Source organism: Tyto alba, unplaced genomic scaffold (genome assembly GCF_018691265.1).
Source record: "Tyto alba isolate M040663 unplaced genomic scaffold, T.alba_DEE_v4.0 Super-Scaffold_3, whole genome shotgun sequence".
Lineage (NCBI taxonomy): Eukaryota > Metazoa > Chordata > Aves > Strigiformes > Tytonidae > Tyto > Tyto alba.
Window position 1 is genome coordinate 788434 of NW_024881304.1, and position 27742 is coordinate 816175.

Genomic DNA, 27742 nt, shown 5'->3' on the forward strand with positions numbered 1-27742 from the left:
AAATTTGGACCAAGCCCCCCCACCCCCTCCAAGTACACACACATGAACGTGACGAGACTTGACTTAGGGTCCAGGTAATGTTTATGAGCAAAGACAAGCGATTACACTCTGGCAGGAGCATAAATACAGGACCGGAGTCCCTGCGTTAGCCCTGCCAGGTCCTTCCCGGCTCCCTCGGTGTCTGGGTGCCACCCTGGTGGCTCTGCCCCTCCTCGAACACCCACCCAGCGCACGGCTGACAGACCCGAAACGTGGGGTCGGGCCGTGCCCGGCGTGCCGCGGCGTTCACGGGTGCTCAGCCCCACACCGGTGCCTGGGGATGGCCAGGGAGGTTGCCCCAGTGGAGCAAGCTCAGCATAGCTGGCTCAGGGGGCTGGGTTTGGGGGGCGGATGCCCCCACGCCAAGCAGAAGACCCTCCTTGGGTTGGGGGGGGGGCACCAAGGCCCCATGCCAGCTGCACTTGAGCTGCCCCTTTAGGGTCCATTGCCCAGGGGTCAGCATCACGAGCCCACAAGCACCCAGATGGGTACCCCAATTCTCTCTGGGGCTGCTCTGTGTCCCTGTGGGGAGGGGGGCAGGACCCTGCTGTCCCAGCCAGGGCTGGCTGGCCTGCCACCCTGCCTGCCACTGCCCCCCCAGGGTCATCCTTCTCACGGCCATGGTGGGAAGAATCCGGGCTCACACAGACACCAAGAGGGCAAACCTGCTGGGGCAGGGCTCTGGGACTGCCTGGCACTTGGCGGGGCCTGGCTCCCCCAGGGCAGGGAAAGGAGCAGTGCATGCCCCAGGCCATCCCTGTCCCCTGCTTGGGTGGTGTCACCCACTATTTGCAGACACAGCAGCACAGGGATGCCCCACATGCTACCACATTCTCCCTCAGGACCCCCCCACCCTTGGCACAGCCACAGGATGGCAGAGAAAAGAGGGTGCCAGGCACAGGCAGCAGGACCGAGGAGCTCAGCTCCCCCCCCCTCCAGCAACCTGGGGTACCAGCAGCTTCGCTCCAGGGCTCCCCCACAATGAGGGATGGAGCCAGGAGCTGTGGAGAAATCATCCCCCCCCTCAAATAGGGGCATTGCCTGCAGATGAGAGAAAGACCTGCTCGCCCCTTCCCCCGGCCACTGAGCATCCCGTCTCCAACACTCAGGTTGGACAGTCCCATGGGTGGGTTTCCCCATGCTCAGGGGTCCCACCATGCCCTCTCCCCTGGACTCTTGGCTCGGGCTTCCCCAGGGAACGGGCCCCCTGGCACAGCGGGGGTTCCCCTGGCTGGCACCATGCCCTGGGCAATGCCCGTCAATACGTCTGGGGCGTGAGGATGAAGAGTCGGTCTTCCTCCTTACGGATCCACTTCATGAGCTTGTTGACAGCACTGATGGCACCGGCCTTGGTCCCCAGGGGACTGTAGCATATGTAGAGCTCGAAGGCGCTGGTTACCTGCGTGAAGGAATGGGGGGTACATGCTGGGAACGCGTCTGCACCCCACTTAGGACTGGCACTACATCTACCCTCCACGGGCTACTGGGAATGGGCAGAGGGGCTTCAGTGCAAGGACATGAGGTGGCAGGGGGATACCCTAAATGGGTGGCATCTGGTTTGCTCAGAAGTGGGAGGATCCAACCCCAGGGTTTGCCCCCCAGGGTGGGTTTTCTCCGTGGCGCTGGGGAGTTCATAACCGTGCATGGCACTTGGAGCCAGAGCTCGCCAGCCCCTGCTGCTATCCCTGTCTGACCCTCCCTGGCACAGGAGTGCAGGGGGGCAGGCTGACCCCCAAAAGGAGCGTGCACAGGCTGGGGGCCACCCTGGGGACCAGAGAGTGGGTGCTGTGTTGTGCCACCCCCTCCGACTGCTCTGCCATGCAGGACCAGAGAAGATGGGCTCACCCAAACCCTGGAGACGGCCCTTACCCAAGCCAGGAGGTTCTCACGGGGGCCCGTGAAGTAGATGTTCTTCAGGGGGCGCGAAGAGTTGTGAGCCCGGCTGTGGAGGTACTGGTAGAGCCCCAAGAGCCTCTCCTTCTCCTCCTCCCGCACGTAGGGTGCCTCAATCTCGGGGCTGCAGGAACATGGGACCCCATTAGCCACCCGGAGAAGGGGGTTCGTGGAGAAGGCTTGCCCCACGCCCCACGCCCCGGCCTTGGCCAGACAGTTCCCCAGGGGGGCCCTCACCTGGTGAAGAGCCCAGAGCTCTTGGACTTGTAGATGAAGTGCCGGAGGTCGGGGATGCCCACCTGGGCGACGCTGTAGAAGGGGGTGCGCAGGGCCTCCTGCAGAGCATGGTGCACCCCCCGCCGCCGCAGGCGCTCCTGGAAGCGCCGCTTGCAGTCGGAGACGGTGAAGAAGTCCTCACGGTCAGTGGAGACCAGCAGGAGGCACAGGTCCATCTCCTGCTCCAGGTAGGAGATGTGGGCATGGAAGAAACCGCTGGAGTTGAACTTGGGGAGGCAAATAGGAGTCCAGGCTTCACCCTCCCGGAAGGAGGAAGAAGAGCTGATGAGGTTGAAGAGCAGATGGAGGTCAATGGGGTGGAGGAACTGATCCTTCTTCCTCACAAGAGACACCAGCTGGTTCCCCGACAAGAGAATGGAGAAGACCAGGCTCTTGGCCTTGGCCTGCTGCAGGCTGGTGCTGACAGCGTCCCGGACGCTGGCGGCCAGGGGCAGGCAGCGCACGGCGCCCATGAGGAAGCTGGGGTCGTGGGCCATGAGGTCCAGCAGGTTGTCCGTGATGCGCTCGGAGCCAGCCAGGAGCCTGCGCAGGTCGTAGTTCTGCTTCTGCTGGAAAATGTGGTTGAGCTGGGTCCAGGTGAGCAGGCTCAGGATCTGGTAGTAGATGTAGAGCAGCTCGTGGGCAATCTCCTGCTCCGACTGCTGGGTCCGTGCCACTGCCACCAGCACCAGTGGGCTCCTCCGCACAAAGACCACCTTGTAGCCATCTGCGTGGGAGGGAGTCCCCAGGGAGACCGGGGTCAGACCTGTAAGCCCGGCTCTCTGGGGCTGCAAGGGGGAGCCGGGCTGCAGCCTCTCCCCCCAGCAACCAATCTGCCCCGGGGGACAGCTAATGTGGCCCATGGTGGCAGGAGGCAGGCTGTGACACCCCCCGTCCCACTCCCCCCCCAGAGCAGTACCTGCGTGGATGGACCGGATGGCGTTCTTCTCGGCTTCCAGGAAGGACACCAGGGCCATCATGACACCCATGGTGCTGGAGAGGGCCTCCTCAGAGCCGTAGCGAGAGTACACGGGCTTGCCCGCCTCGCTCAGCACGAAGACGTGCTTGCGGTGCATGCGCCAGGCGTCCATGGTCACGTCCTCCTCCTCCTTGCCCGACAGCACTGAGTCGCGGCGGGTGGTCTGCGGGGACGGCTCCAGCTTCCCCTCCTTGCTCTGCCTCATCTCCTCCTCCAGGTCGAGGGCCATGCCCGTGAGCTGGGTGCTCAGCTCGCTGAAGTCCTTGCTGATCTGCTCCATGGTGGTTGGCTCGGCCGGCTCCCCCCGCCTCTCCTCCGGGCTCCGCGCTGCGGCCGCCCCGTCCTCAGGACTCGTTAAGTCCTCGTAGGAGCGGGTGTGCACGAACATGGCTCCCTCCTGGCCCGCCCCTGGGAACAACAGGCCGTGTAGCGTCCGTCTGACTGTCCCACACGCTGAGGCGGCGGGTAGACAGAGGGTGCAAAAGGGACAGGGGGGTTGCAGGGAGAGGGACCTGCCCTCCTCTCCCCATCCTGTTGCACACAGGGGTGCAGGTCCTGCTACTGGGGAGCCACCAGTGGCCCCATCTCCCCCTACCTGCAGGGCTGTGGAGAGTCCAGCCCGCATAACGAGGAGCTGCTGTACTTCCCCCCCCACCCTCCTGCCCCCGCGGTGAGCTCTGCCCTGTACCTGGCTCCGTCCCCTGCGCCAGCCCCGGCGTGGGACTCTCGGACCGCTCCGCATGCTGCCCATCTCCCGGCGTCAGGGACCCGTTGGGCACTTCCCAGCCTTTCTTCTTGTGGACATCCGCAGCCATTCCTCGGGGCAGGACCTGCATACAACCCACAGCGTCACCCCTCTGTTCCCCCACCCGCAAAACAGGCCCCGCAACGCTCCGCTCTCAAGTGGGGCTGCGCCAGCATCCTCGGCCCGATCCTGCTGGCTCAGCAGGCAGCACCGAGCCCTGCTGAGATGTCAGGAAAGCCGCTCTAATCCAGCAGGATTTCCTCCCTCCCGCGGCCCCAGCTCTTTCCAGCCCCCCGGCCCCATCACCTTTCATCCAGGCTTGGCCCCGATTTCCCCCTGAGCTCCGGGAAAGCCGCTCAACCTCCCTCTGCCGTGTCCCAGCAGCGAGGGGGAAGGGAGACGGCCCTGGATGGGGCTGGTCCTGCACACCAACGATCCCGGAGGCCTCATGTTTGCAAAGGGCGGGTTTTATGGCTCTCCTGGGCCTGGATTAGGTGGCTGAGATGAGACCAAGCTGGTGACACACCTCCCGAGGAGGCCACGGCCGCTCAGATGGCGTGACCCCCTGTGAGCAGGGTGCCCTCTCTAGCCCCTGCCCCGCGGGTCAGCCCCGGCCGTGCCTCCAGCCCTCGCTTTCCTCCCTGCTCCAGAGGGGAAGAAACGGCCCCCAAAGCAAACATGAACACGAACACACAGACGCGCAACAGCAATGGGAGGAAGGCAGGCTGGCGGGGGACCCTGTGCCTCCAAAACCAGCCGGGGGGGAGGCTCACAGAGCCCCGACTTCGCTCCGTGCTTTGTGCCACCTCCTGCCCCCCAGCGCCAACCCCAGCAGGTAACGCTGCACCAGGGGGGAGCCAGACTCCGACCCCCAAACTCCGTGACACCCCAACCGCCCCGGACGGTGCCGGGCTGCGGATCAGGGCCCCGTCCTCTCCTGGCCCCCCACCCTCCCGGCTGCCCCGCTGCCCTCCCCCCCAGCCCCCCCGCGGCTGAGGGTCTCCCCGGGACCCCCGTGGCCCAGTGCGGGGCTCGTCCCGGTCCCTCCCACGCCCCGGGGTGGGGGGAGTTGGGGGTGTCACCGCTCCCGGAGCACCGGCGAGCCCCGGGGAAGCGCCAGGCCCGGGACCCCCCTCAGCCTCGAAGGACAACGCGCACGGACCGACCTTCGCGGCTCCTCCCGTCGGCGCCGGAGGCCCCGGGCGAGCAGCGCGGCAGGGGGCCCGTCCCCCCGTGCCCCCCTCCCGCCACCCCCGGCAGCCCTCAGCACGGCCTAGGCGGGGCGGGGGGCACGACGCCGGCGGCGGGCGGCCGCCTCCCGCCCTGCCACTGGCCGCCGCGGCGCCCCCGGCATCGCGGCACCCCGCCCCGGCGGGAACCGCCCCCCGCGGCCTGACCGGGCCCCAAGGTCGGGGTCGGGCTCCGGCCCCGCGGAGCCCCGGGAGCTGTAGGCAACGCCCGCACCCCGCCGCCGCCGCTCCGCGACTACAGCTCCCGGCAGGCACCGCGGGGGCGTCGCGGGGCACGCCGGGAAATGGAGTCCGGCCGCCGCGACGCATGCGCGGGAGGGGGGCGGCGGGAGCGGACGGGCGGCGGCTGGCGGGGTGGGGCGGGACTCCGCTTCCCAGGGTGCCGCGGGGGAACGGAACTTCCGGCTTCTCGCCCTGGGTGCGCTGGGCCTGGCGCGGCGGGAGCGGCGGCGGCGGCGGCGGTGAGGGGCGACCGCACCCGCCGGGGGAGGGGCGGAACCGGGCGGGGGATCGTGGGCTTTGCCGGGGATGGGGCGCGGGGTCTGGCGTGGGGCCGCCGGGGCGGCTCCCGGGGCACAGGAACGGGGCAGAGTCTCCCCTACGGCCGTCTGGGACAGGGAATCGGAGTGGGGGGGGTGGACTAGGGGAGGGAGCGTTTCTGGGATGTCCCCTGGGGTAAAGGGAGAGGGGGGGCTCTCCCTTAGTCCTGAGAGAGGGGAGGGGAGAGGGGGTCTCCCGGGATGAGATGTCATCCCGTGGGGCTGTGTGGGACAGAGGAGCGGGCGTGGGGTCCATCAGGAGGGGGGCAGAGCGGGGCATGGGTGTCTATTTTGGGGCATAGTCCGAGGCAGGGGGCTGCCCCGTGTCATCGTTGGTTGTGGCGTTTCGAGGTATCTCTGTTATTCCGAGGCCCTGGTCAAAATTAGGGCTTTCTTTCATGCCATGTCGTGTTCATTTCGGTGAAAAGTGTCTCGGGACGCTTGCGTTTTTAAGAGGGGTGAACAAAAAGTGGGCTGGATTCGTGCTGGGATGCAGAGAAAGGTGATTGGGGCAGTCACTGGGAGTGTGTTAATGGATGGTAATCCCCAGTGATGGGCTAAACGGGATTTTGGACTGTAAATAAAGGCTTAGGTGGAGACAGGATGTGGCCTGGCTGGGGAAGGCCAAGGTAATGCAGAGCCTGTGAACTACTCAGAGTAGTAACTGTGACCTTTAGTGTTTTGTTTTGTTTGTTTGTTTGTTTTTAAAAAAAGGTACCACAAGAGTTTGGTGGTTTTGTTGGTGTGTGGTATTCATTTTGGAAATGCTGCTGAAGGTGGAATCCACTTTCCTATCCCAGCAGGGCGTTGGTGTGAAAGTTTCTCCTAACACTCCCTGCCTGGGAGTGCGCTTATGAAGCCCTGTGGGACAGACAAAGTCAGGATAGTAATGGGACAGTTTAAAAATGCACCGAATTATTTCTAATACATGTTTTTAAAAGCATCAGACAGCTGAAAAGCACACACATCTCCTTTTTTTTTTTAAGTTAAAACCTCCAGCCTGACACCTGGAAGAGCCAAAACAGTTCTCCTTCCCTTCACTTTCGAATTTCAGTGATGTGGTTTTGATATTTTTTCTGGAGTAGACATCTTCAGCTTTAACACTGCAAGTAGCAGGCTTTCTCGGCTACTTGCAGTTTCTGTAGCTTGGGGAAGTGTTTTCTTTTGTACCCACTGTAGTACTTGAAATTCACAGAGCCATTTTCATTTCTTCAGCCTTACAAAAACTTAACTGGGTGCAGAAAATTGTTCCGCAGCAAGTTACTTCCTCTGTTCTTTGAGTGTAGCCTTGTGTGTAATTGTGTGTTTGATTTCCTCATGCTCTATAAATACCAAGTCTCGCAGCCTTGGCAGAATCTGTTTGGAGAGAAGTTGTGAATATCAGAGAATTTTTCTGAAAAGAACATCTCTTTGAAACTTCACCTTATCTAATCCATCACCAGTTTATTCTCTCTCCCCCAGATATGGAAAACAAACTGCAAAGATGGGTGTAAGTTGGTGAGGAGATGCTCAAGGACTGTGCTGGCTCACTCTGTCCCTTGTGAGAAATCTTGAATTATTCCTTAAGAAGGCCAGCTTCTTAGTCTGGCTCAGTTGCATGATTCTGATGTACAATGCCATGATTTTACCATAGTATGATGTAAATTGAAATAAGAGATCCCAAAGAGTCTGCTGTCAGGCTTGGCACGTGTGGTTTGGACAGTGGAATCGGAAACGTCCCCTGAGCAGCAGTGCCAGGCGCTGGGCTGTCTGGGGGTGTGCTGGGCAGGGCAGGGACACGCTCCTGAGGAGCTCCTTGGGTGTAATTGCCAGGGAGCATCTGGAGCTCCGTCAGTCTCTCCTGTCTGCTGGGAGGGCTGCGGGACCTCTGGTCACTGGAGGGAGTAAGAAAGACCACAAAAGAGCTTCCCCTCCTTTGAGACTCACCTTCTGTGTCATCACTGGAGCCGAGGCTTTGCCACCAGGAAACAGAACCAGCTGTGAGAGGAGAAGGGAAGTAAAATGCATGCTTTGAGGATGTATATCAGCTCCCCTGATTAGTCAGTGTAATTGTAACAGCTAATTATTGTCTTAAAAGAACTCTGAATCCGGGCTCTGTGAGTAACTGGACCATGTTGTGCGTTCTCCGGCTGCCTTATTGCGTCACTCTGAAACATCCTTTGTTACCACCTCCTTCAGGTGCATGGTTGTGACTGAACTACGGCAAAGCTAATTGCTGCACTGTTCCTAGCACTTGAGGGTGGATTTTTGCCATGCTTTGCTGTTGGCCTGGGCTCTGTTGGTGTGTCTTTGGCAAGCAGCCTTACTCACGCTGACCTGTCTTCCAGCATCTGCTGGCGAGCAGGGAGGTGGGAGCTGAGCTGGCAACTACCTGCTTGCGGCAGGAGGGTGAATCCGGATGGTGTCTCATCACAGCGTGCATCTTCTGGAGCAGTTGTAGCAGGGCGTACCTTTGGGAGATCATGGTGTTGGTGGAAGCCGGTCCAAGAAGTTTCTGTACCTGTCCTGCAGTTTGCTGTCACCTTGTTTTGTGGGGCTGTGTAGTAAACCGTATTGCTGAAATGATCTGAGTTAAATATAACTCTTTTTGGAGGGTCATCCGTGGTGCAGACCCAGAAAAGCACAAGCTGGCACAAGTAACACATTGCATGTTGCCAAAGGCAGAACGGAGGGAGCAAATCGTATCAGACCGAACAGGGGACTGTCAGAGCCAGAGTTGCTGCCTCTGTTATTGAACCATGACCTCATACTCATGGATGTTACTGCATGGCTCGGCTGATCTATGCAAGGCCTGATATCAGTGCAATGGTTTGTTTTGTTTTGTTTTTTTTTTCCCTCTGCCTGATAATTTGAATATTATGTCCAAATAGTTCCTAGCTGGCAAGGGTTGTTTTTGGTTTGTTTTGTTTTTTCTTTTAAGCATTGGTAAGCTTGTTGACTTAATGAGAACTGAAGAACAAGAAACACCAGGTCTGTAGATGTCTGCAGGCTGCAAAAGATCATAGATAAAAAGTCTGGCTGATGACAGCCAACTGTAATGACTGCCATAGCCACCTCCTTTTGCCTGTCCTCTCTGTGGGGGGGTGCAGTGTCAGTTCTCTTAGATTGACTTCTGAGAAAGAAAAAAAAAAAAAAAAAAAAAGATAGAGCTTGTGGAGGAAATCCTTGGGACCAGGGAGGTGCTTGTTGCATCAAGAGCCATATAAAAGGTGAGCAGACCAGTGTGCTTGGGCTTGGGTGGCCAATTGAATGAACCTGTTTCTTTAGAAATGGCGCTACGCTGGATGGATCAGCTGTGGTTCTACAGGTTGCCTTCATCAGCCGTCACACCCTTGGGTACTGAGGCCTGCCATGCCCTGGCTCCCACGGGAGCGTTCTCTGGCTGGCGATGGACCCTGGCAGGAGTGAGGAATCTCTCTTGGCAAGGCAGCTCCCTTTAGCTCCTTGGCCCAGGTGGCTGCCGGCAGCGGCATCTGGAATCACTCCCTGGTGTAAGGTCTGTCATAACCTGCTCTGTCAACCTGCCACCCCTATGGCAGCACTGACCTTTGGAAGTGAGAAGAAACAGGATCTTGTGTGCTTCACTTCAACGTTAGCTGCTCTAGCCTGGCTTGGCAGGGACTGTCTGTACTGTATTCTGTTTGCCTAACTGCTACAGTTAATTTAATCCCGCTTTTGAGCAGTTTTGTAGCAGCAAGTGAGCCCCAGGTCTCCTAACCTTGGTCTGGTGGCACGGCAGCCCTCCTGAACTGCTGCAGCTGGATTAGCCAGGGCAGGTTTGGGACCATCAGGTTGCTAGCTACCTCATTTTGCTCTGTGCTCTGCTGCAATCATTTTTTTTTTTTTTTTTTTTTTGTTTTTTTGGAAAGAAGGAAGCACTTCCCATTTAAAGTCCCAGCTTTGGCAATTGCCAGGAAATCCTCACCTTCTCCGCTGGTGGGAGGAAGTGGATGAAATTTTAGATCTCTGTTGAGGCAAGTGTTATTTGCGGCACTCAGCTTGATGAGGGCAGCATCAGAGAACAGTGCCTGTAATGATTTATTGGCAAAGCCTACTCTGTTATCTACATACTTTTGAGGGCAAAGTAATGTAGTAGACCAATAGTAGTGATCGTTTCCTTGAGCAAAGAGCTTTTGGCAAAAATATTTTGGATTAAACATTAATTGCAAACTGTTGTTCGGCAACGGTCCTTGTTGTTTATAGATTGTGGCGTTCTCACATTTCTAGCTGCACTCTGAATAGTGTCAGACAGCACAGTATGTTGGAAAGCTTTATGTTAATCAAAGCAGATATCAAATTGTTTGCCCACCCGTATTGACAGTTTGATTTCAGAAGTCGTTTGACGCTTGCAAATTTGAATGTGGAGAAACACAATTAAATTCATTCATGCCTCGGTGTGGTCTTGTGTATTTGTGGATCCTGATCAGATGTTCCACACACCCTTCTCCCAACCGGCAGTGTCTTTCTCATGTGAGATGTGTTCTTCGCCTTGTGGCTTATTGTCGTGTTATTTATTCAACAGGTTGTGCTGTCTTGGTGTTCTTAGAGTGAATTAACCATTTCTGGGAACCTGCCAGACAAGATCAAAATGTGGGGAGACCATCGACAAGGCAACAGAATGGGGTCCTTTCGGTAAGCATTTGAATGTACAGTTTGTTTCAGCAACATTCTTAAATACAATAAGCCATAGGAACTTCTGTTTGTCAATATTTATGTCCATCCTCCCGTAAACAGACTGTTTTGGTAAAAGTTCTGAAGGTCTGTGTGGAGCTGGGTGTGATTGACAAAGAATAGGCAAGTTAAGTGACAGGGTAACTTTTTGCATTGCTGTGAAGCAATTTTTTTTTTTTATTTTTTATTTTTTTAAACAACAGCTGCTTCTAGTATTTCTATTCCTTCTCCACACCACCTTTTCTAGAGATACTTAGCTTAGCTGTGTAAACTAAGGTGATGATAAGCTCTATGGATTTTGATGCTATGCACTGTTAAGACCTAGAAGAGAAGCACCTAATAGTGTGATGTTGATTCTCTTCAACCACAGTGCTTGCCTTAACTTCAGAAATATTGGCACTTTTGTTGCACACAGGAATTCATGAAAACTTTGAGAGTTTAATTCTCTCCCTGAGATTAAGTAGACCATATATCCCCATGTTCTTGGCCATGCTCCTTCTTAAGACATTTTTGAATGTCACTGGAACTGTTTTAAAGATTCATATGCAAATGGACCTGCGCAGCATGATATTTTCCTTAGTTTATATTCCCTGGGTTGTTACTAGGCTCTGTGTTTGCAAGAGGGATCTGGGTATAAAATAAATAAATAAATCTGGAGGCACCAAGAGCTAGGGTTTTCCTCTGTTGTGCATAATTCTTTCATCCCTTGCTCACATGTCCACCTCAGTTGCTTGAATATCAGCGTGATAAAGGTACTTCCTCACGGCATACCTTAGGTTTCTGCAATAAGAATACTTCAAATAATTGTCCAACTGTGATGTGCTGAGAGAGCTGATGACATTTGAGCTATGAAAACCAGTATCCTCCAGAACGTGTCTTAACGGTATTGATAGGAGTGCGATTGTGTTTTGTGATGATATCAGTAGGGCTGTTAGGCTGATTTTTAAATGGATTTTTATTGGTATGGTTCTTTACTGTATTGGGTGGGGAATTCTAACCTTGGACCAAGTTTTAATTACTGTTCTATACAGTGGTGAAACAGGAGCATGTATCTTAAGAAATCTGTATATGATTTGATTAACTGTGCAGATGTCACCTTGCATTCTGTTGGCGAGTGATTCTGTAGTGAAACTTGAAGAAGACATGACTTGCTGTAGTTGCTAAGGAAATGCCCACTGATTTGGGTAGCATTTGGTGTTATTTTAAAATGTGTTGGTATTTTATTAGATTTTTTTTTTTTAAATGTATCAGAGCCTTGCTTAGATGAAAAATTAGGTAGCTCCATCTCAAAAAAAATCCTCACTGGGTTTTGAAAACCTGTCTTAAGAGGAAACCTCCTCCTGAGTGGGTTTATGCATATATTGGGAGAGCTCATAGCTACAGTGTTGTACACTCAGTGTAAGACAGCCAGTCAGGAGGTACGAACACAGGGTCATCTTGAACACTGGTTGTTGGCATATTCCTGTGAGGCATCCTCAAAGTCTAAACTGGTAGCTTTCAGCATTTTACCAGTTTAGACTCCAGTACAAGGAAGCAGAAATGAGTGTCTGTAGTATGTTAATAGTGCATGTTTGGTAACCCCTGCTTGTATGTGCCTCAGGATGACCTGTTAAGTTAGCTGTTTGTAATACTGCCTGGAGAGCTTAAGCTCAAGTGGTTCCTCACAGGCATGTGCTGGTGATGCTAATGAACACACACACCCCAGCTGGTGGAACCTTGAACAGCTGCAGAGCTGTGTGCAGTGCAGGACTATGTGGATTGCTACCATCATTAACCCATTAATATTGCAGGTATTCCCTGTTGAGTGCTTCTGGAAATTGTGCTGAAATGGGAGCACCCAAGTTTACTTTCTCACATCTGTCGTATGCTGCCTCATCTTAAACTGCCAAACATCAGTATCTTCTGCGGATCTTAGACTGTTACACAACTCTATAAAAGTTTAGAGAAGAATGTGCTGCTGTGTAGATTTGAGACTCTAAGCACGTTATGAATAATACTGTCTTTATTTCTACAGTGGGAGCCAAGAAGAAAGGTTTGCTCCCGGGTGGAACAGGGAATATCCTCCTTCCCTTGATAGTCTTGCTCAAGAAAGACACTCTGGCAACTTCTCTGGCAGAGAATCACTTCCTTTTGATATCCAGGCACTCACAGGCCTCCTCAATCCTCAGTTTGCCAACAGAGAGGAACCTTCTTTCAGCTTTGGAGCTAGAGATGGACCACGTAGTGACTTCAGAGGTGGGGAGGGGCACCATGATTTTAGGGGCAGAGATTTCCCACCATCTGACTTCCAGGGCCGAGATGAGTCTCAGATGGATTTCAGAGGTAGGGAGCCACCCTCTTCTGAGTATAGGGGCAGGAATATGTACTCTGGAGACTTCCGGGAGAGAGAAGGGCCACCTATGGACTTCAGAGGTGGGGACGTTCCGTCAGCAGACTACAGGAACAGGGAGACGTTCCGTATGAACTACAGGGACAGGGAAGCACATAATATGGATTACAGAGGCAGAGATGAACCTCCATCAGACTTCAGGGGAAGGGGGTCTTTTGATCTAGACTTCAGAGGTCGAGACGGATCTCATTCAGACTTTAGGGCAAGAGATGTGTCTGAGTTAGACTACAGGGGCAGAGAGCACTCCTATTCAGACTTCAGAAACAGGGATGTACCTGATTTGGACTTCAGGGGTGTGGGCACCTCTGATTTGGACTTCAGAAACAGAAATGCACCATTGTCAGACTTCAGAAATAGGCACAGGTCCCGGTCTGATCAAGATTTTAGGAACAGAGATGTGGCTCCTCCTATGGACTTTTCAGATAGGGAAATGCCTCCCGTGGATCAAAGCCTTGTAGATTTTAGGCACAACCAATCGACTGTACCTTTAGCTGAAAGAGAGGGCTCTGGTTTAAGCACCAGCAAGAGAGAGGAGTCTGCACTTGGTCTAGATAGAACTCCCTTTGGTAGCCAAAAAGGAGAATTTCAACATTCAGAAGCACCAGCCAGAGAAGAGGAATCCCTTGGATTGGGTCTTGAAGACAACACTTCACACAATTTTCAAAATAGCCGTGGACCTCTTCCTACTCTTCAGGACCAAGAGGAGCAACCTCAGACCTTTGCTGACAAGCAGCAACAGCAGCAGCTTTCTGGGGGGGAGCAGCAAAGATCCGATTCTGATCTTGGGTTAAAGGGTGAAGGTGGCCTGGATTTCCTTGGAAGGCAAGATACTGACTACCGAAACATTGAGTATCGCGATGTGGATCACCGGCTGCCAGGGCATCAGATGTTTGATTATGAACATGGCAAGTCCTTTTCAGAAGGAAAACCCAGCAAAGATTCTAGGCCCTATAAGAGCCTTCAGGTAGGTGGTTTTTTGTCAGTTGATGTTTCTGTTAAACTCGTGTCGGCCAAAGAATGGAAGGAGCTGGGAAGGAGTCTTCCGTTCATATCCCATCACTTCAGTTCTGTCCTAATTCACCGTCCTTCTCTGAGATCATGTTCATGCTCCAGGTTGTTTTAATGGGCACCCTTTCTATCTCAGAAATACTTTCTTCTCAAGAGAAACGCAATTTCGCAATTGAGAATTGCTAAATACGTAGACCAGATTTGGTTCAGAAAGTCCCCAAGTTGAAAATGTCCAGACAGAGGGAGGGTGTTGGGGGGAAGTAGTATACAGAAGAACTTATTTTGTTGTTTTCTCCTGGGCATTGCTTATGAGCACTACCAGAGAGAAGCTACTGGCTTGGGTGGACCTGTGTAGAACAGTACAAATGCTCTCATGCATTCTCTGTTTTCCTTCAGAGTTAACTTTGAAATCTGGAGATAATGGTAACTACTGCATTAATAGCTACTATTGAATTTGAAACTCCTACTGCTGGAAAGCAGAGAGAGATGATTTGCCTGTTTTATTTTCCTGGTCCTAGATCTCCTTGTACAGCTCGCTGAGCACGTGAAGCTAGCAATACAACTCCAGAGCTCTCTGAATCTTAAACAGTGCTGTGGTTAAAGATTTGAACCAGTCTGGTTATGGGCCTTTCCCTTTGAATCGTGCCCTGCTTTATTTTGTTACTGTTTGTGTATCTCGTGAGCTAGCATCTCTCATTTGTAAAAACTATCTTGATTGTGTGAACTCAAGGACCAAGATTACCGGACCTGTCCCAAATATGTGAAGCCAAGCAAGCTTATTCGTCTAGGAGGAGTGCCTGAAACTGCCACAAAGGATGATGTAAGTGGGATGTTTTTCATCCAAAAATTATTATCAAGGGTTTCTAAAAATACCATTTTTTTAAGCCCGGTTAATGTAGTTCAGATGGTCTGTCATTTTCCCAAGGGAAAATTCAGATTTAGAAATCTTTTCAGTGTTTTCTTTTATCTGATTATTCTGGGTTTTGGGGAGTCTGGAAGTGATAAGTTGTTCTGCAGTCACATGTGGAGTGTTGGTAGCTAAAAGCCTTGACTCCAGGACTCTTTTTAACATGCCTTACCTCCATCATTGCTTCACATATATCAAATTCTCTTATTACTTTGTTATTATATTTTGGGCTCAGATGATGTGTAGTCAAGTTGTTCATTCTTAGTTACTTGAAGTTGCTCAAATGAGATCTGATAGAGATGGAAAAGATATCTGCTGCCACTGCTGATTTTAGTAAAAAAAAAAAATAAAAATCTAGGCTACAAGGTAAAAGAAACTCCCTTTCCAAAAGCTTCCACTTTACATTAGGAATTTTTTTTCATGGCAGTTGTAGACATGAGAGCTGCTACATGCAGCAGTTTTCACTAGGGTTAGCTGTGATGATCAGAGCTTCCAGGGCTTGATACTGGATGACTCATGGCAGAAACTTTGTCCATCAGAGGGTGATAAGACTCGGAACGGCCACCCCATGTCACTTGATTTTCTTAAAGGCAGTAGGACATCTCTGACCATAAATAAGGGTCAGAGGTGAACTGTCTGGCTGAATCCAGCAGAATAAACCTTTGCACAGTTGAATTGTGGTGTAAATGGTGCTCTCTTATTTAAACAAAACCCCCAAATTCTTCCCAAACTCAAGAAGCAGTTCTCAGGTACTGCTGGAACTTAATCAGGAAAATGTGTCAGTTTGTAACAGAGTTAACCTAGAAAGAAAAGAAGGCTTGGTGAGAGAGAAATGTAAGTTATCAAGTGCTTCACTTTCCGAGGTTTGATTTTGGAGACTGAAGTGGATCTTGGTTTTCCTGTAGATTCTCAACGCTTTCCGAGGGCCTGATGGGACACCTGTGAAGGACTTGAGACTGAAAGATTACAGTTCAGGTGAGAATGCTTTTCCAGTGCTTCTGGTTTCAAGTTTACAAAAGGGTATTTTTCACACCAATACTCACTCAGGCAGTTTGGAGAAAGTCTTTGGTACCATAATTGCAGGCATTTGCAAATGAAAATGCCCACTGAGTTTTGTAGTTTGTCCTCTTGTCGTCAAAACTGATGGCTGTGCTCACTGCTACTTCAGAGTTAACACATGTCTTGGTGCCTCTGGAAAGATGTAGGAGCAGCAGGAAAAACAGTAAGGCTGTTCTAATAGCAATCAAAGCCAACACTGACATGGGACAGCAGGTTAATTCCTCAATACATTTTTAAAAAAATTAATATTAAATCCGTTTGGATTGCTCTACATCTTGTTTCTGAGATGGTCTTACTGTGGAACACGTCCTGCACAAATAGTGTCCTCAGGAAATCTGATACATCCTGGCATTTCTCCTTCAGTAACATGAAACTGTTACCCTCCTTAGATTTGTAGACAGGTTATAAAAAGGAAAAATAAGTTTTATGAGCAAATATTCAAATACTGGGTCTGAATGCTCTTCCTCATTCAAAGAATAAAGTTTTGCTGTACTTCTGATCAGTATGTATAGGATTCTGAAGAAAGAAATATTTTACAAGTCTGCTTTGTGAGAAAGTTGTACTGGAACAAAGATGTGCGATGGTAGGAAATGCAGGGTGAGTCATGGGGATTGGTTTGGATAATACTGGTAGGAAATACCCGGAGACCAGTGTTTTTTATTTTAAAACTAGGAAAGCAGAGGCTTCTACCTTCATCAGTGCTTTTTCTAATTACCAATATGGGTTGCATGTGAAGCAGCTGGAATTCCTGGTGTCAATACATTATATAAAAGCTTCCTATATAGTAGCTGGGGAGAGGAACTGGGGCAGATGGGTATTTCTCAAGTATATTTTTGTTTCTGGAAGCTGTCAAAAGAGATTTCACAATCTTCTTGTGAACCTTTGAACTAAAGAACACCCCTGTGTCACATCTGGTCTGGCCCAACAAGCAGGGCTTAAGGGGCAGTTATTCTTGCTTCCTTTCCTCTTTTCTAAGCATAGTACAGCATGGCTGTTGTCACCCACCTAACACTGACTGCAACCCAGTAATTGCAACATATTCATTTTTTGCTTGTGCTGATGTGATTTGTCAGGTTTTTTTTTGTTTGTTTGTTTTTGTTTTTTTTTTTTCCTGAAACATCACTTTTCAGTAATAAACCAACTTGAACTGGGAATATCTTTGTAAGTCTCTTCTTGTGCACATTATTAGGACTCAGTGCCCTCATTATAGAACTGTTGTCTCCTCTTTCCCGCTCCTCATTTCAAAGGCTACTCAGGAGGAGACACACTGTCTGAAGTTATGTGCAGAAGCCATAGTATCTGCTGATGGCCACATGTAATGTGAGGGTTGCAGTTTTCTGCTGCCTTTCTAAAAGCTGCATTCTGTTTCAGCCTGTCTCCTCAGCTGCAAAGTTGTTTTTTTTAAGTTTTTCTGGCAGTTATGGGGAGGGAAAGAATTAAGTTAAAATTAGCTCATATTTTATGAGCTATTTAAAGCTATTGTTTAACCCTGTCCAGTCAACATCAGTAATTTGAGCAGTATAGCATTATTCTAGATTATGTGGATGCTCCAAGTGCTTTGTTTTGCATTACATCCCAAGGCTGCAAATGCAGCTGCTAATTTAAACAGCTTTCTGATCCTTCTTACGCAAGACGGGTATGTCTAGGACAATAAAAGCTTCCTGCATTGTGAAAACAACTTCTTTATATTGGGTAACTAGAAGCTGTAGTAAATTTAATCCAGCTTTTCACATTAGGTCATTTTATAGAGAAGTGTGTGAAATTGAATTCTTTAACTTCTGAAAAGCTAAGCCTGGTTGAAACTAGAGGCCAATCATGGGCTAAACAACGCTTTTAAGATGGGGTGTGAATGTAAATATTCATAAGAATTAAAAGCAAACTTGCTGGATTACTAATGTGTCTCCGATACACCTGGGCCCACTGGCTTCACTGCTGTATCAGCTCAATGGAACGGCGGCAGCCTGACTCAGAAGAATGCATGCTAAGCCCGTCTGAGTGGGTTGTGTATTTTTGAGTGCTGTCCAGAAATGTTAAAAATAACATTAATCAGGGGTATGCATGTTGAGTGTGTTTGAGAGAAGAATGCCTGCAGCTGTTGGAGAACAATAACAGCCATAACAAATAACACGCAATTAGCTTGAAATAAGTGAGGTTCGGATCACTTTCACAAAAAGATAACGCTTATCATAAAGCTTATCTCAGCAGCTTCAACATGATGATTCCTCTGTATGATCTTTCACAAGACTCTGTTTTGGGGAAAACATATGGTTGATTTTTTTCTTGGAAAAAGGAGCTCAACTTCTTTATAAACCCCTTTCTTTTTACACACTGTGTATGTGCTAAGGGAAGCGTATTTTCACTGAAGGTTGTGCTGAGCATGGAACACTGTTCTTAATATACCTCATGTGATTTTGGTACGCTTTCAAGCTGTTTATTCCTTAGATTATTTTGTCTCTGAAGCTCACAGACGGAAATGGTGGCTAGATTTAAAACAAGGTAGTGAAAAGAGAGACTTTAAGAAGTGACATAGTAATACTATTTAAATCAAAAAGGCAGATATTTAGAGACAATGATAAAATGTCAAAGTCAGACTTTATAGTATTACCCTACACAACATTAACTTGTTATTTTCATCAGTTGGGATTTTTGAATTGATGCCTGTATGTTCAGACTGAAAGTATTAAATCCATTTGTGAAGGGAAGAGGACTTTTTCCAACATAATGTGTAAGCCTTGGCAGAAATAACTGTATTAGTTTGTTGGCTTATCTTTCAGCTTGCCTTTTCAAGTGTGTTTGGCCATGTCTGTTCAATTAATCATTACAAGGAATAAAGCCTGAGGTGATAGTGGAATCTTCTCAAAGACCATCCACTGCTTTAGTCTGCAGTATCTCCTGGCGGCGCTTGCTGCCTCGTGTAGGGCAGCACAGGGATGTGCTGCTGCTTGGGTAGATGCTAGCGGTGATGAGTGGTCAGCAGCTCTCCGAGAAGGGCTTGGCTTGTCAGTAACGGCTTGTGAGCTCCCCCTGCCCCATCTGAGGGCACTTGGCTCTGCTCACTGGGTTCAGGGCTTTCATGTGGCTTTACAGTGTGGGCCTTCCTCTGTGGAGCTGCAAAAGCAGCGTGTAACAGCACCAGGCTACTTGTAGCATGGTGTCTGTCATTCTCCTGTTACTGTCTGTGTGCTTGCATTGGTGCCTGACTGCCAGGAACCTGAAACCGATACCTTTTGACCTTTGAGGAATCTCACATGAACACATCTTGTCCTGGTTTTGATTTTGATCATATTTAAAACTTATATCCTGCCTGAATCTCATGAAGCTGTATTTCTACTTTCCTGACTAATGTCAAACATAAGCAGAGTCTGAGATATATCATCCGGAGTGTCTGATGTGCACAGAACTCTTTGGCTGAACACACACGTATGCCCTGGAAAAGAGAGCACATGCAGCTATCTTTATCTTAAAGGGCTGCTTGTGATGAGTCGTTCACTCTTAAAAGATGCCACAGTGGTGTCCAAGTAATAAGTGAAAATGTGAGGCATACTCAGAGCCTTCTGTTCAGATTGTTCTCCTGGACGCAGTCTGCGGTGGGACAAGCTTGTAATGTGTGTTTTCCAACCAGGATTCATGTTAGAGTTAGTACCAGCAGTTGGGAAAAGCTGTTCAGGGAAAGCGAGCCTGAGAAATCACTGGCAGCCCGTGAGGCTTTTCTAGCTTACTCTACAAGCCCATCTGGGGAACTGAGAGGAGTTTTTGCTGAGCTGGGAGAGCCTGGTGGAGAATGGACACACTGACCGAGATGGAGAGCAGCATGTGCAGAGAGGAGCTCTGAAGCGGACGTGGAGGGACCAGGTGAGCTGGATTGCAATCAGGAGAAGTGAGGTCTACCCCAGCCCCTTTATGTACCTTCTAAATTAGTGCAGCACTTCAGAAATTGGGAGATTTGGGTTTGTTAACCCTCTCCTGACCCTTCTGAATACTCATGTTTGAACCCTGGGTGGGGATGTGGGAGCACAATGCTGCACCCCTGAGGAGCAAAGCACTCATGGAAATGGGATGACTGGTGCAGGGAGGAGCTCTCTGAACAGCAGTAATGCTTGAGGCCCAAGGGGTGGCCATGTGGGTGCAGGTGGCTGATGCTACAGGACAGGCATCCTCTGGTGGTGGAGGTACATGCAGGAAATGTAGTGTAACCTGAAAACGTGACTAACCTAGCAGCTACTTAATGGCAGCTGCCTGCTCTGTTTTGAAGAGCTTTTATTTTAGCAAGTACTGTGGGCACTAAACATACTTTATTGCTTGCTTAGCCAACTTCTTGCACTAGCGTTTATTTTTTGTTTCGTTTCTCCAGATCTGGCCCTTATGTGGTGCTTGGAACTGCACCCCTTATCCCTCCCTCTGTTAAACTTAAACTGCCTTGGCCAAGTCCTAGAAGAAACTGGATTATCTTGCTTGTTCTCACTAATCTCTACCACATTGGTGCCCTGTTAAATATTAATAAGTCTCTTAGAGAAATCTTTAAAAAGTGCTTTTTTTATTCCCCTCCAAGTGCAGTCTGTCTTATATATCATAACAGTGAGTTGTTGGTTTCAGGAATATTTCAGGAAGCCTCTAAAATTTAAAATTGTATTCTTTAGCATTGCATTTTACTAAAACTCATAATCTAAGGTCCAGAAGTTTACCCTTCATGATGGAAAAATTGGTACAGATTTTTGAGTGGTGCACCTCTCCATTCTAGTGATCAGTTCTCCATTTTCTGTGGCTGGAGTGCATCCCAAGGCCGTGAGATCTCCTCTCTCTTAAAGCAGAGCTCCTGTTGTGGTAGCAGGCATGGCTATGCTGTGCATTTGTCTGGCCCACATATAATTGAGTCTTAGCTCCCTCGCTGTAGCCGTATGTGTGGGTGGTGTTTGGGCTAGGGATGCTCTTGGAGGTCAGAAGCGCTGGTGAAACACTGCGCTTGCCCACAGCTCCTGGATGCCACAGGTGCCCTGGTGCTGCGGCTCCCAGCCTTAGGGCTGGAGAGCTGAGCTGCGGCCCTGCGGGGGGAAGGGACGTTTCTGGAAGTGTGCAGGAAAATTGTGCTAAACTGAGGCTTTTCATTTCCTTTCAGGAGTGATGCAGTGCCCTCAGGGAAACCCCTCTGAAGGGTGGATTTGTGGCCAGCTAGTGGCTTCCTCATGAAGAGGGCTTGGCACCAACCCTGTGGAGTTTGGTTAGGGGTAGATTCCACGAGGACTTACATTCTTTGGTTTGGTACAAAGAATATGCTGTGGTTGATGTGAGATGTCTTTAACACATCCTGTGGTGCAGAGGTGCATCTTGCCTGTTGTGCTTAATTATACAGAAGACAACTTGGCTCACCATCAAAGCTGGGGCTAATACACAGCAGGAACAATACTCTCCTGTGTCTTTGTTTAGTGCCTTGCACAGGGGAAATTTTGTGGCCCACTCTACTGCGTCAGCCATGAATAAGGGCACGCAGATCTTGGGCACTTGCTGAGAGCTGAAGTGATCACCCACAAGCTCACAAGATGCTGTAGCGCACATGGAGTTTCCACCTGAGGCATGACCAGATCACCTGCTCGTCAGCAGAATTCTTCAGTGTGCAGGGGCTCACCTTTCAGAAGCTGGGGAAATCTATTCAGCGTGGATCTGCGTGAAGCTATTGATTCTTGTTTGTAGCCAGAATAGCCTGGCAAGGACTAAAAAAGCACTTAGTTGGACTTAGTCCATGGCCATCAATACCAGTCCTTGCCAGTTTTCCCAGCTGTGTGGGCAGTAGGCTTTTGGCTAGTCTTGCTTGATTTCAGGGCAGTAGTGCATTGTCTCTTGGAAGCAAAAGGCACTCTTGCCCATCTTTCCTCATCTGTGATGTGGTGGCTTAGGAAATAGGAAGTACAACTCTGTTCTAAGTCGATGTTTGTGTTAGTGATCAATGTGGGTTCAAGGGTTATAAGGCCTGTTCAATAAAAAAGGCAACATACACATTCATCTATAAAATGCACTCACATTTTGACATGCAGAATCCTTTTCTCTCTAACCATTTTTACAAATGTGCTCACCCTTTTTGCATCTCCAGCACAAAACTTTAAGGTTTTTCACAGTATGCTGACATTATTGCATTGGTTGCTTTTCTGAGTTGTTTGTGCTAAATGGCAAATGATAGATCCTGGAGACCAGGTTCACTTTAGTGGCACTTGAAAACCAAGTTTCTGTCTGTAACACCTTCCCAGGTATGCAGCTTCCAGTCCTCTCATGTAGTTTTGTGATGGCCCCAGCCTTCCATGGATTCCAGGTTTCTGTACAAATATAATGTAATACTTTAATAAAGCTACAGCGTGTACAATCTTAGCGTTGTGGAGTTTTCCCTCCTAACCTCTGTGTTGGTGTGCAAACCACCCTCCTGGGCCAAGAAGGATTGACAGCTGTTTGGGGCTCTGACTGGTGTAGTTCATGTAGTTTATGGGGCTGCCTGCGTCTGCCTTTGAGGTCAGCTCAGGCAGATCCTTTCTGGGTCTTGTCCTCCTGGATGGGGGGAGGAGGATGGACTGTAGTGCTCTACCTTTCAGAATATAGCTGCCTTTCATATCCCGTGGCTTCAGTGCTGTTCTCCTGTGCAGCGCTGTTATGAATGAGTGTGTAAGAGTGTACTTTTTTTTACAGAGAAACAGTATGAAGTGACAGGCCTTTTCCTGGCAGCCAGGTGTGGCTTGTAAATGCTCAACCTTTGAAAGGAATCGGGGATATGGCTTGTTGCAGATTGTCCTGTTTAGTATTCAACAACAAGCTTTTCTGGTACAGCTCTTCAGCTTTAGTAGCTCTGAAGACCAATTTATCTGTGCAGTAAAGAGATCTGACAAATTTATGGATGCTCAGAATCTACCAGCTGGTATCAAGAGAGCTCTCGGCTTTGGCTTCTGAGCTTGTGTTAGCATAGATAGATTGCTGCCATTCCCCGCCGTGCTGCGGGGGTGCCCTCCAAGTTTTCAGACTGTGCGGACAGCTTTATTTTCTCTGCTTACCACGGAAGGCACTATGCTGTTGTCCATCCTTGCTACAATGGCAGGACTTTCTGCATAAGCACAGAAGCATCTAGTGTATTATGCCTTCTAATAATAGTACACCATAATAGAGATACAGAGAAACCCCTGTGTTTCCCAGTATTTTCTTGGGATGAGGTATTCACTCTTCAGTATGGATTACCTACATCTGCATCTTTCCTTGGAGGAAACAGAAAAACTTGTGCATGGGGTTATGGGCATAGTGCTACAATCTCCCACAGATGAGGTAGCTCTGTCGCCCAAGGAGTAGCAGATTCTCCAAGAACAGTGCAAAATCCTGTCTCCACTGCCTGAGCTGCTCAAAGGTCAGCCTGTGAGATTGCGCATTCCTTCAAGGGATGTGAAAGTCTTTCATACTCACTCTGTACTTTATGCTGTAGTTACCTTTGAAGCAACAGAACTTGCTTCTCTAACACGGATGAAACTCTGTAGAGGATTTCCCCACCTGCACTCTGCTCTGCCGTGCTGTCTCTGGAGAGACCATGCAGCAAGAATGTCCTTGCTTCAGCAGGCTGGCTGTGGCTCTGCTTTAATGTGCAGTCTCTCTGAGTCTCTGAAGTGACCCAAACTGCAAGTGCTTTTCTTTGCTGATAGTTCTGTTTCATCCTACAGGAAAAAAACGTAGTGATGTGTTGTTAGAATGGTTGACAGAGACTCCATCATTATCCTCTCCTGCCCTCAGGCTGCTTGGCCCCATCTGGCAGATGCAGGGACCTCCACCATGTTTGCAGTTGGCCCAGCTGTCCAGTTTAGCATAGTGTCTTTTGGCAAGCTGTTATGCAGAGTTACTTTACTTCTTACCTTCCAGGCCAGAGGAGAGAGAGTATGTCCGTGTTGCACCACAGCAGATGAGTTTTGTAGCAGTTGTTTTTGAGAAGGCAGGTGACAGTTCGCCGTGAACTTAAAGACGTGTAGATGTGGCACTTATGGACATGGTGGACTGGGCAGCGTTAGGTTTACAGTTTAACTCATTGATCTTAAAAGTCTTTTCCAACCTAAATGATTCTATGATTCTGTGATAAGGTTACTTAATGCCTGAAGCTTGTAGGGGCGGGCAGTAATGTGATTTACTGCATGCTCACTCCTGGAATCCAGGAGCTGGATCACTTCTCGCATTGGATGCCTTTGTCATGTTGCCATCATGCCTTCTTTCCAAAAGTATCTTTGGTTTGGCATAGGCAGGGCTGCTGTCGTTACATGATCTTTTCATTTGGCCTCCTAAAACTCCAGAGGTATTTTTTGATGTCTTCACATTTCTTTACAGCCCATATCAGAACAACATGATGGTTTTCCTTTATTTAGATCTCTGACATAACAATCTATCATGAAGTAACACATTACTATGTGTCAGTTGTTCAGTAGAAACTGTGTCTGTATAGAAACAAGTCTTATTTTAAATCTCAAGTCTTTGATCTTTTTTTCTGAAGCCAAAGAACAGTAGTTTTAAGTCAGGCTTTCAGGATTTTTAGCCAAACCATGGCATGCTAACAGGGACCTGCTATGTGTTGTCAAAATTCACTTCACTAAAACACATCTGTTTCAGATGCAAAATATTCCTTATTCAAATGTTTGCAGAGCAGCTTCCTGGAGCTATAAATGTGTCCTCACTCCGAAGTATTAAGCGATCATGCCCATTTTCAGTGCAGAAAACAACTGAGCATGCTTTGGGAACATCCATAAAGGACTGTGTATACATAGAAGCACTTAAAGGAAAACAGAAGTTCTCTGGATTTTATGTGCATGCTCTCCTTGTATTTTTTCACCCATCACATACTGCCTGTGGTGCTGTAGACTTGTGCAGCTTAGAGGAAGTAGTTAAATAAGGTACAAAAGTCCTTTTACACAGTTGACCTGAAACATGGGGGGAGGTGAGGACATGTATGTTTTATGGCTGTGCTAGGACCAAAATCTGGATGAGTTCAAGTGTTGGAGGACTGTTCCTCTTGGAAAGTTCATTTGGACAGTGTGAGTATGCTGCAGAATGCTCAGAGGTTGCGTGGGGGGAAATACTGATTTCTTTCCTTTTTGTCAGAGTCTGTGTTGATCACATATACTTCTGCCAAAACATAAAGAACTTTAAGAAGATACCAGGGCTTGTATTTTCATGTGAAACCTTGCAAATGAATTTAGACCACCTTGAGTTAAAAAAAAACAGACTGTAGTCTTCAGCAGTGATTTTGCTTTGCTGGCTTGATCACTTTGGTTTTACTGTTACTACCTGAGGAGTAGCAGGAGGTGTCTGAGAGCTCTCATTCGCAGGGGAGGACAGCTTACCTCGGGATGCCTGTTGCGCTGGTTGCTATCATTAGATGCCTGGCCCTGTGCCTCTGTCAGAATCCCCTGCCCTGCTTTCGGCAGCAGCAGCTGAACTGCTGCGTTCTGACAGGCAAACTGCGTGAAGGCCTCGGAAATAAAAGCACGCAAGCTCAGCAGCTGACACAAAGAGCTGAACCAGCCCTGCAGAGCAGGCAGGGAAGAGGCACAGCAGTTGGTGGCAGGAGCCTCTATAGCTGCTGCCCCTAAGAGCCAGTCTCAAGTCACTTGGGCTTGTTTTGAGCCTTGTGCTCTGGGTAATGCGATTTTTGCTCATCGTGAAAAAAGCAGCGAATATTGTGTTTGGAAGGTGCTCTGTAGCAGCACTGTTGTTCCATGGGCCTCCATTTCGGTGGCCTTTCCATCACGGTCTAAAATGGAAGGATGCTCTGGTGGAGCTGGGGGCAGGGGGTCAGAGCAGCGGTGCCGTTGCCGTCCAAGGCTGACGTTACTCTGTAGTTCTCGCGTGCTGAGTGTGCTTGTCAGGTCTCTGCGAAGGGCTGGCCCTGGGGGTGGGGGGAAAGTGTCAAGCCCCCGCAGATCTCCGTCAGCGGTTGGAGTGGAGCAGCAGCTCCAGGCTGCTCTCTTCTTGCGTCACTACTTTGGTGCTGCCTGTGCAAGGACAGCTCGCAGTGAATTGCAGCACGCTGCGTCCCTCTGCAACCTGACCACAAGAGCTGAACATCTGGCCCGAAGCTGCTTTTTGGCAGGATATGAGGACACAGTTTCTGGGTTTGGTTCTCATTGTACCTGATACTGCAGCTATGCTTATGGGGAGGGTGGTGGTGTTGGTGGTGTTTGAGTTTGGTGGGGGTGGGCAGAGGTAAGAAAGTTCAGAAGAAATGTGTGGGTCTTGCCCTTAACTGTCTCTGTGTAATACTTGGAACGATCCTCTACTGTACATTCCTCCAAGCATCTCAGCTTTTGTATCTACAATATAACATTCAGCGTTGCACTCTCAGTTGTGTCATGCTGGATTAAACCCACATCTAAACCACTCATTCCCTTCATGAGGACTGGGATGTAAACTGCCTCTCATTGTAGAGCAAATAGAGTGAAAACTTCTGCAGTCTTGCTTTCTGTCTGTCAGGAGACCCCCTACTTCATATGCACATGGAAATAAGATAGCCCCCTGATCTGATTACAGCAGCTTTCAAAAATCCTCTCCATGAAGGGGAATCAGGAGCCTTACAGGCTGACAAATATAATTCATACAGCCCTTTTCTAAACAGGAGGGAAAGAAGTGACTCTGGAGTTCTGGATTCGAGTAAGACTTTCAAATATACCATGTGAGCCTGCACACTGTAATGTGAAGTAGCAGAGGTGTCTGCCCAGAATGCAAAATAGTCTCCCAGCAAGGGGCAGCACTGCTCCTGGAGAGCAGCGCTCTTTTGCAGAGGGGAGAACTGCTTCATTTTCAAAATGTGATTTAGTGTGGCTGAAACTGCAGAGCAGAATGGGTGCTGTGGGAACAACTGGGTGAATTTGCTTCTGTCGATCCTGCCAGCTGAAACCATACCTCTAGTTCCAGGTGCCCACTTCATGTAAGAATAGCAAATGGCTTTAGCTGCATTCCACCACAGATGGTGTGCTGCTGGCCTGCGTCTTTCACCGAGCTGAAAAGCACCCAGATTGATAAATTTCCCTCTAGTGTAATTATATTGACTAAAATAATATGGGGAAGGGGAATAAATTCCTTTGTGAGGTGGATGAGGAGCTTCATACAAATTGGAGTCTCGATATGAAGGCAAATGTACAAAGTCAGGATTGTGTTGTTAAAACAGTGTCCAAAGAGCTCCCAGGATAAAAAAAATATAAAAATCAGTAGGGTTTGATGATGAAACAGTTTTGTACGGCCTTGTCTCTGATGTGGTTAAGTACCAAGAAGTTAAAAGAAGCAGAGAAGGAGAAGTTGGAGGGTGCAGCAGATGTTCTTTGGCATAAGCTTAGGGGAGATGGGGCTGCTCTCCAGCAGTCTGGAATGCCTTGTCTGAGAGAAGTGATAGCAACCAGATACATGCCTGGTTTGGAGATAACAGTGTTAAGATGTGCACCTCTAGGAGAGGAGACAAGCTCTTCACCAGGACAGCTACGTGCATAAAATGGTACAAACCACATCCAGCTTGGCTTTCCTCTCACTCCTAACCAGCCAAAAGTGCAGCAGGAGGAGGGAACCAAGTGTTTCTTCTCGCTGTTTGTCCCTGTAGAAGCATCTCAGCCCATGGTCACCTGGAAAACACTGTGTTTGGTGTGAGGTGGCATTGACATGTGAAGGATGAGGTTGTGACTTCAGGTTGTACCTCAGCGCTTCAGTTCCTGGAGACAGTTTCAACATCAAGGATGGCTCTTAGGATGGTCTTATCTTCTGTAGTGTTCACCCTGCACTTTACTGGGGGACATAACATTTAAGCACAGGTAACTGGAGTACCCAGTTGGATCAGTGGGTCCCTTCTGACACTGACTGAGATGTCAGCTTTCCAAGGAGTGAGAAGAGTAAAGGCTCCCTAGTTTCTTGCATCTAAACTTAAGCTCCCACACCCTCCTGTTACACGTGCAATAGCATCTATACCAAAATGAGAAGGTTGGAGTTCTCATTCCTGCTCTGCTGTA

At 49.4% G+C, this 27742-nt stretch overlaps 2 protein-coding genes across 6 annotated transcripts in view; one reads left to right on the forward strand and one right to left on the reverse strand.

The window, feature by feature from the left end:
- Positions 1-63: 63 nt before the first annotated feature.
- On the reverse strand, positions 64-5415 carry MON1A (MON1 homolog A, secretory trafficking associated). 2 transcript variants are annotated; one of them, XM_042799766.1, is made up of 6 exons: positions 5099-5415; positions 3876-4017; positions 3128-3595; positions 2170-2935; positions 1909-2056; positions 64-1438 (listed from the first exon to the last, which is right to left on the reverse strand). In XM_042799766.1, the coding sequence occupies exons 2-6, from the start codon at positions 4000-4002 to the stop codon at positions 1298-1300; spliced, it is 1650 nt and encodes a 549-aa protein (XP_042655700.1). In that variant the 5' UTR covers positions 4003-4017; positions 5099-5415; the 3' UTR covers positions 64-1297. The 2 variants fall into 2 exon arrangements, with proteins under 2 accessions (XP_042655700.1, XP_042655699.1); XM_042799765.1 differs by having other exon boundaries at positions 3128-3640.
- Positions 5416-5565: 150 nt separating this feature from the next.
- The window catches only part of RBM6 (RNA binding motif protein 6), a 59755-nt gene continuing 37578 nt past the window's right edge, over positions 5566-27742 (forward strand). For 2 of the 4 annotated variants that reach the window (XM_042799511.1, XM_042799513.1), the window contains exons 1-5: positions 5566-5643; positions 10244-10353; positions 12407-13745; positions 14520-14609; positions 15602-15671. In XM_042799511.1, coding sequence (XP_042655445.1) covers positions 10310-10353; positions 12407-13745; positions 14520-14609; positions 15602-15671 — 1543 coding nt within the window. In that variant the 5' untranslated portion in view covers positions 5566-5643; positions 10244-10309. Of the gene's footprint in view, positions 5644-10243; positions 10354-12182; positions 13746-14519; positions 14610-15601; positions 15672-27742 lie in introns of those variants that run through there. The other 2 variants (XM_042799512.1, XM_042799514.1) reach the window with 2 other exon arrangements.

Excerpts from the sequence above, each read along its gene's own strand:
- MON1A (XM_042799765.1), bottom strand. The coding sequence starts at position 4,002 with ATGGCTGCGGATGTCCACAAGAAGAAAGGCTGGGAAGTGCCCAACGGG. Across the intron at positions 2,057-2,169 it reads AGCTCTGGGCTCTTCACCAG|CCCCGAGATTGAGGCACCCT; the intron begins GTGAGGGCCCCC and ends ATGTTCCTGCAG. Across the intron at positions 1,439-1,908 it reads GTGAGAACCTCCTGGCTTGG|GTAACCAGCGCCTTCGAGCT; the intron begins GTAAGGGCCGTC and ends TCCTTCACGCAG.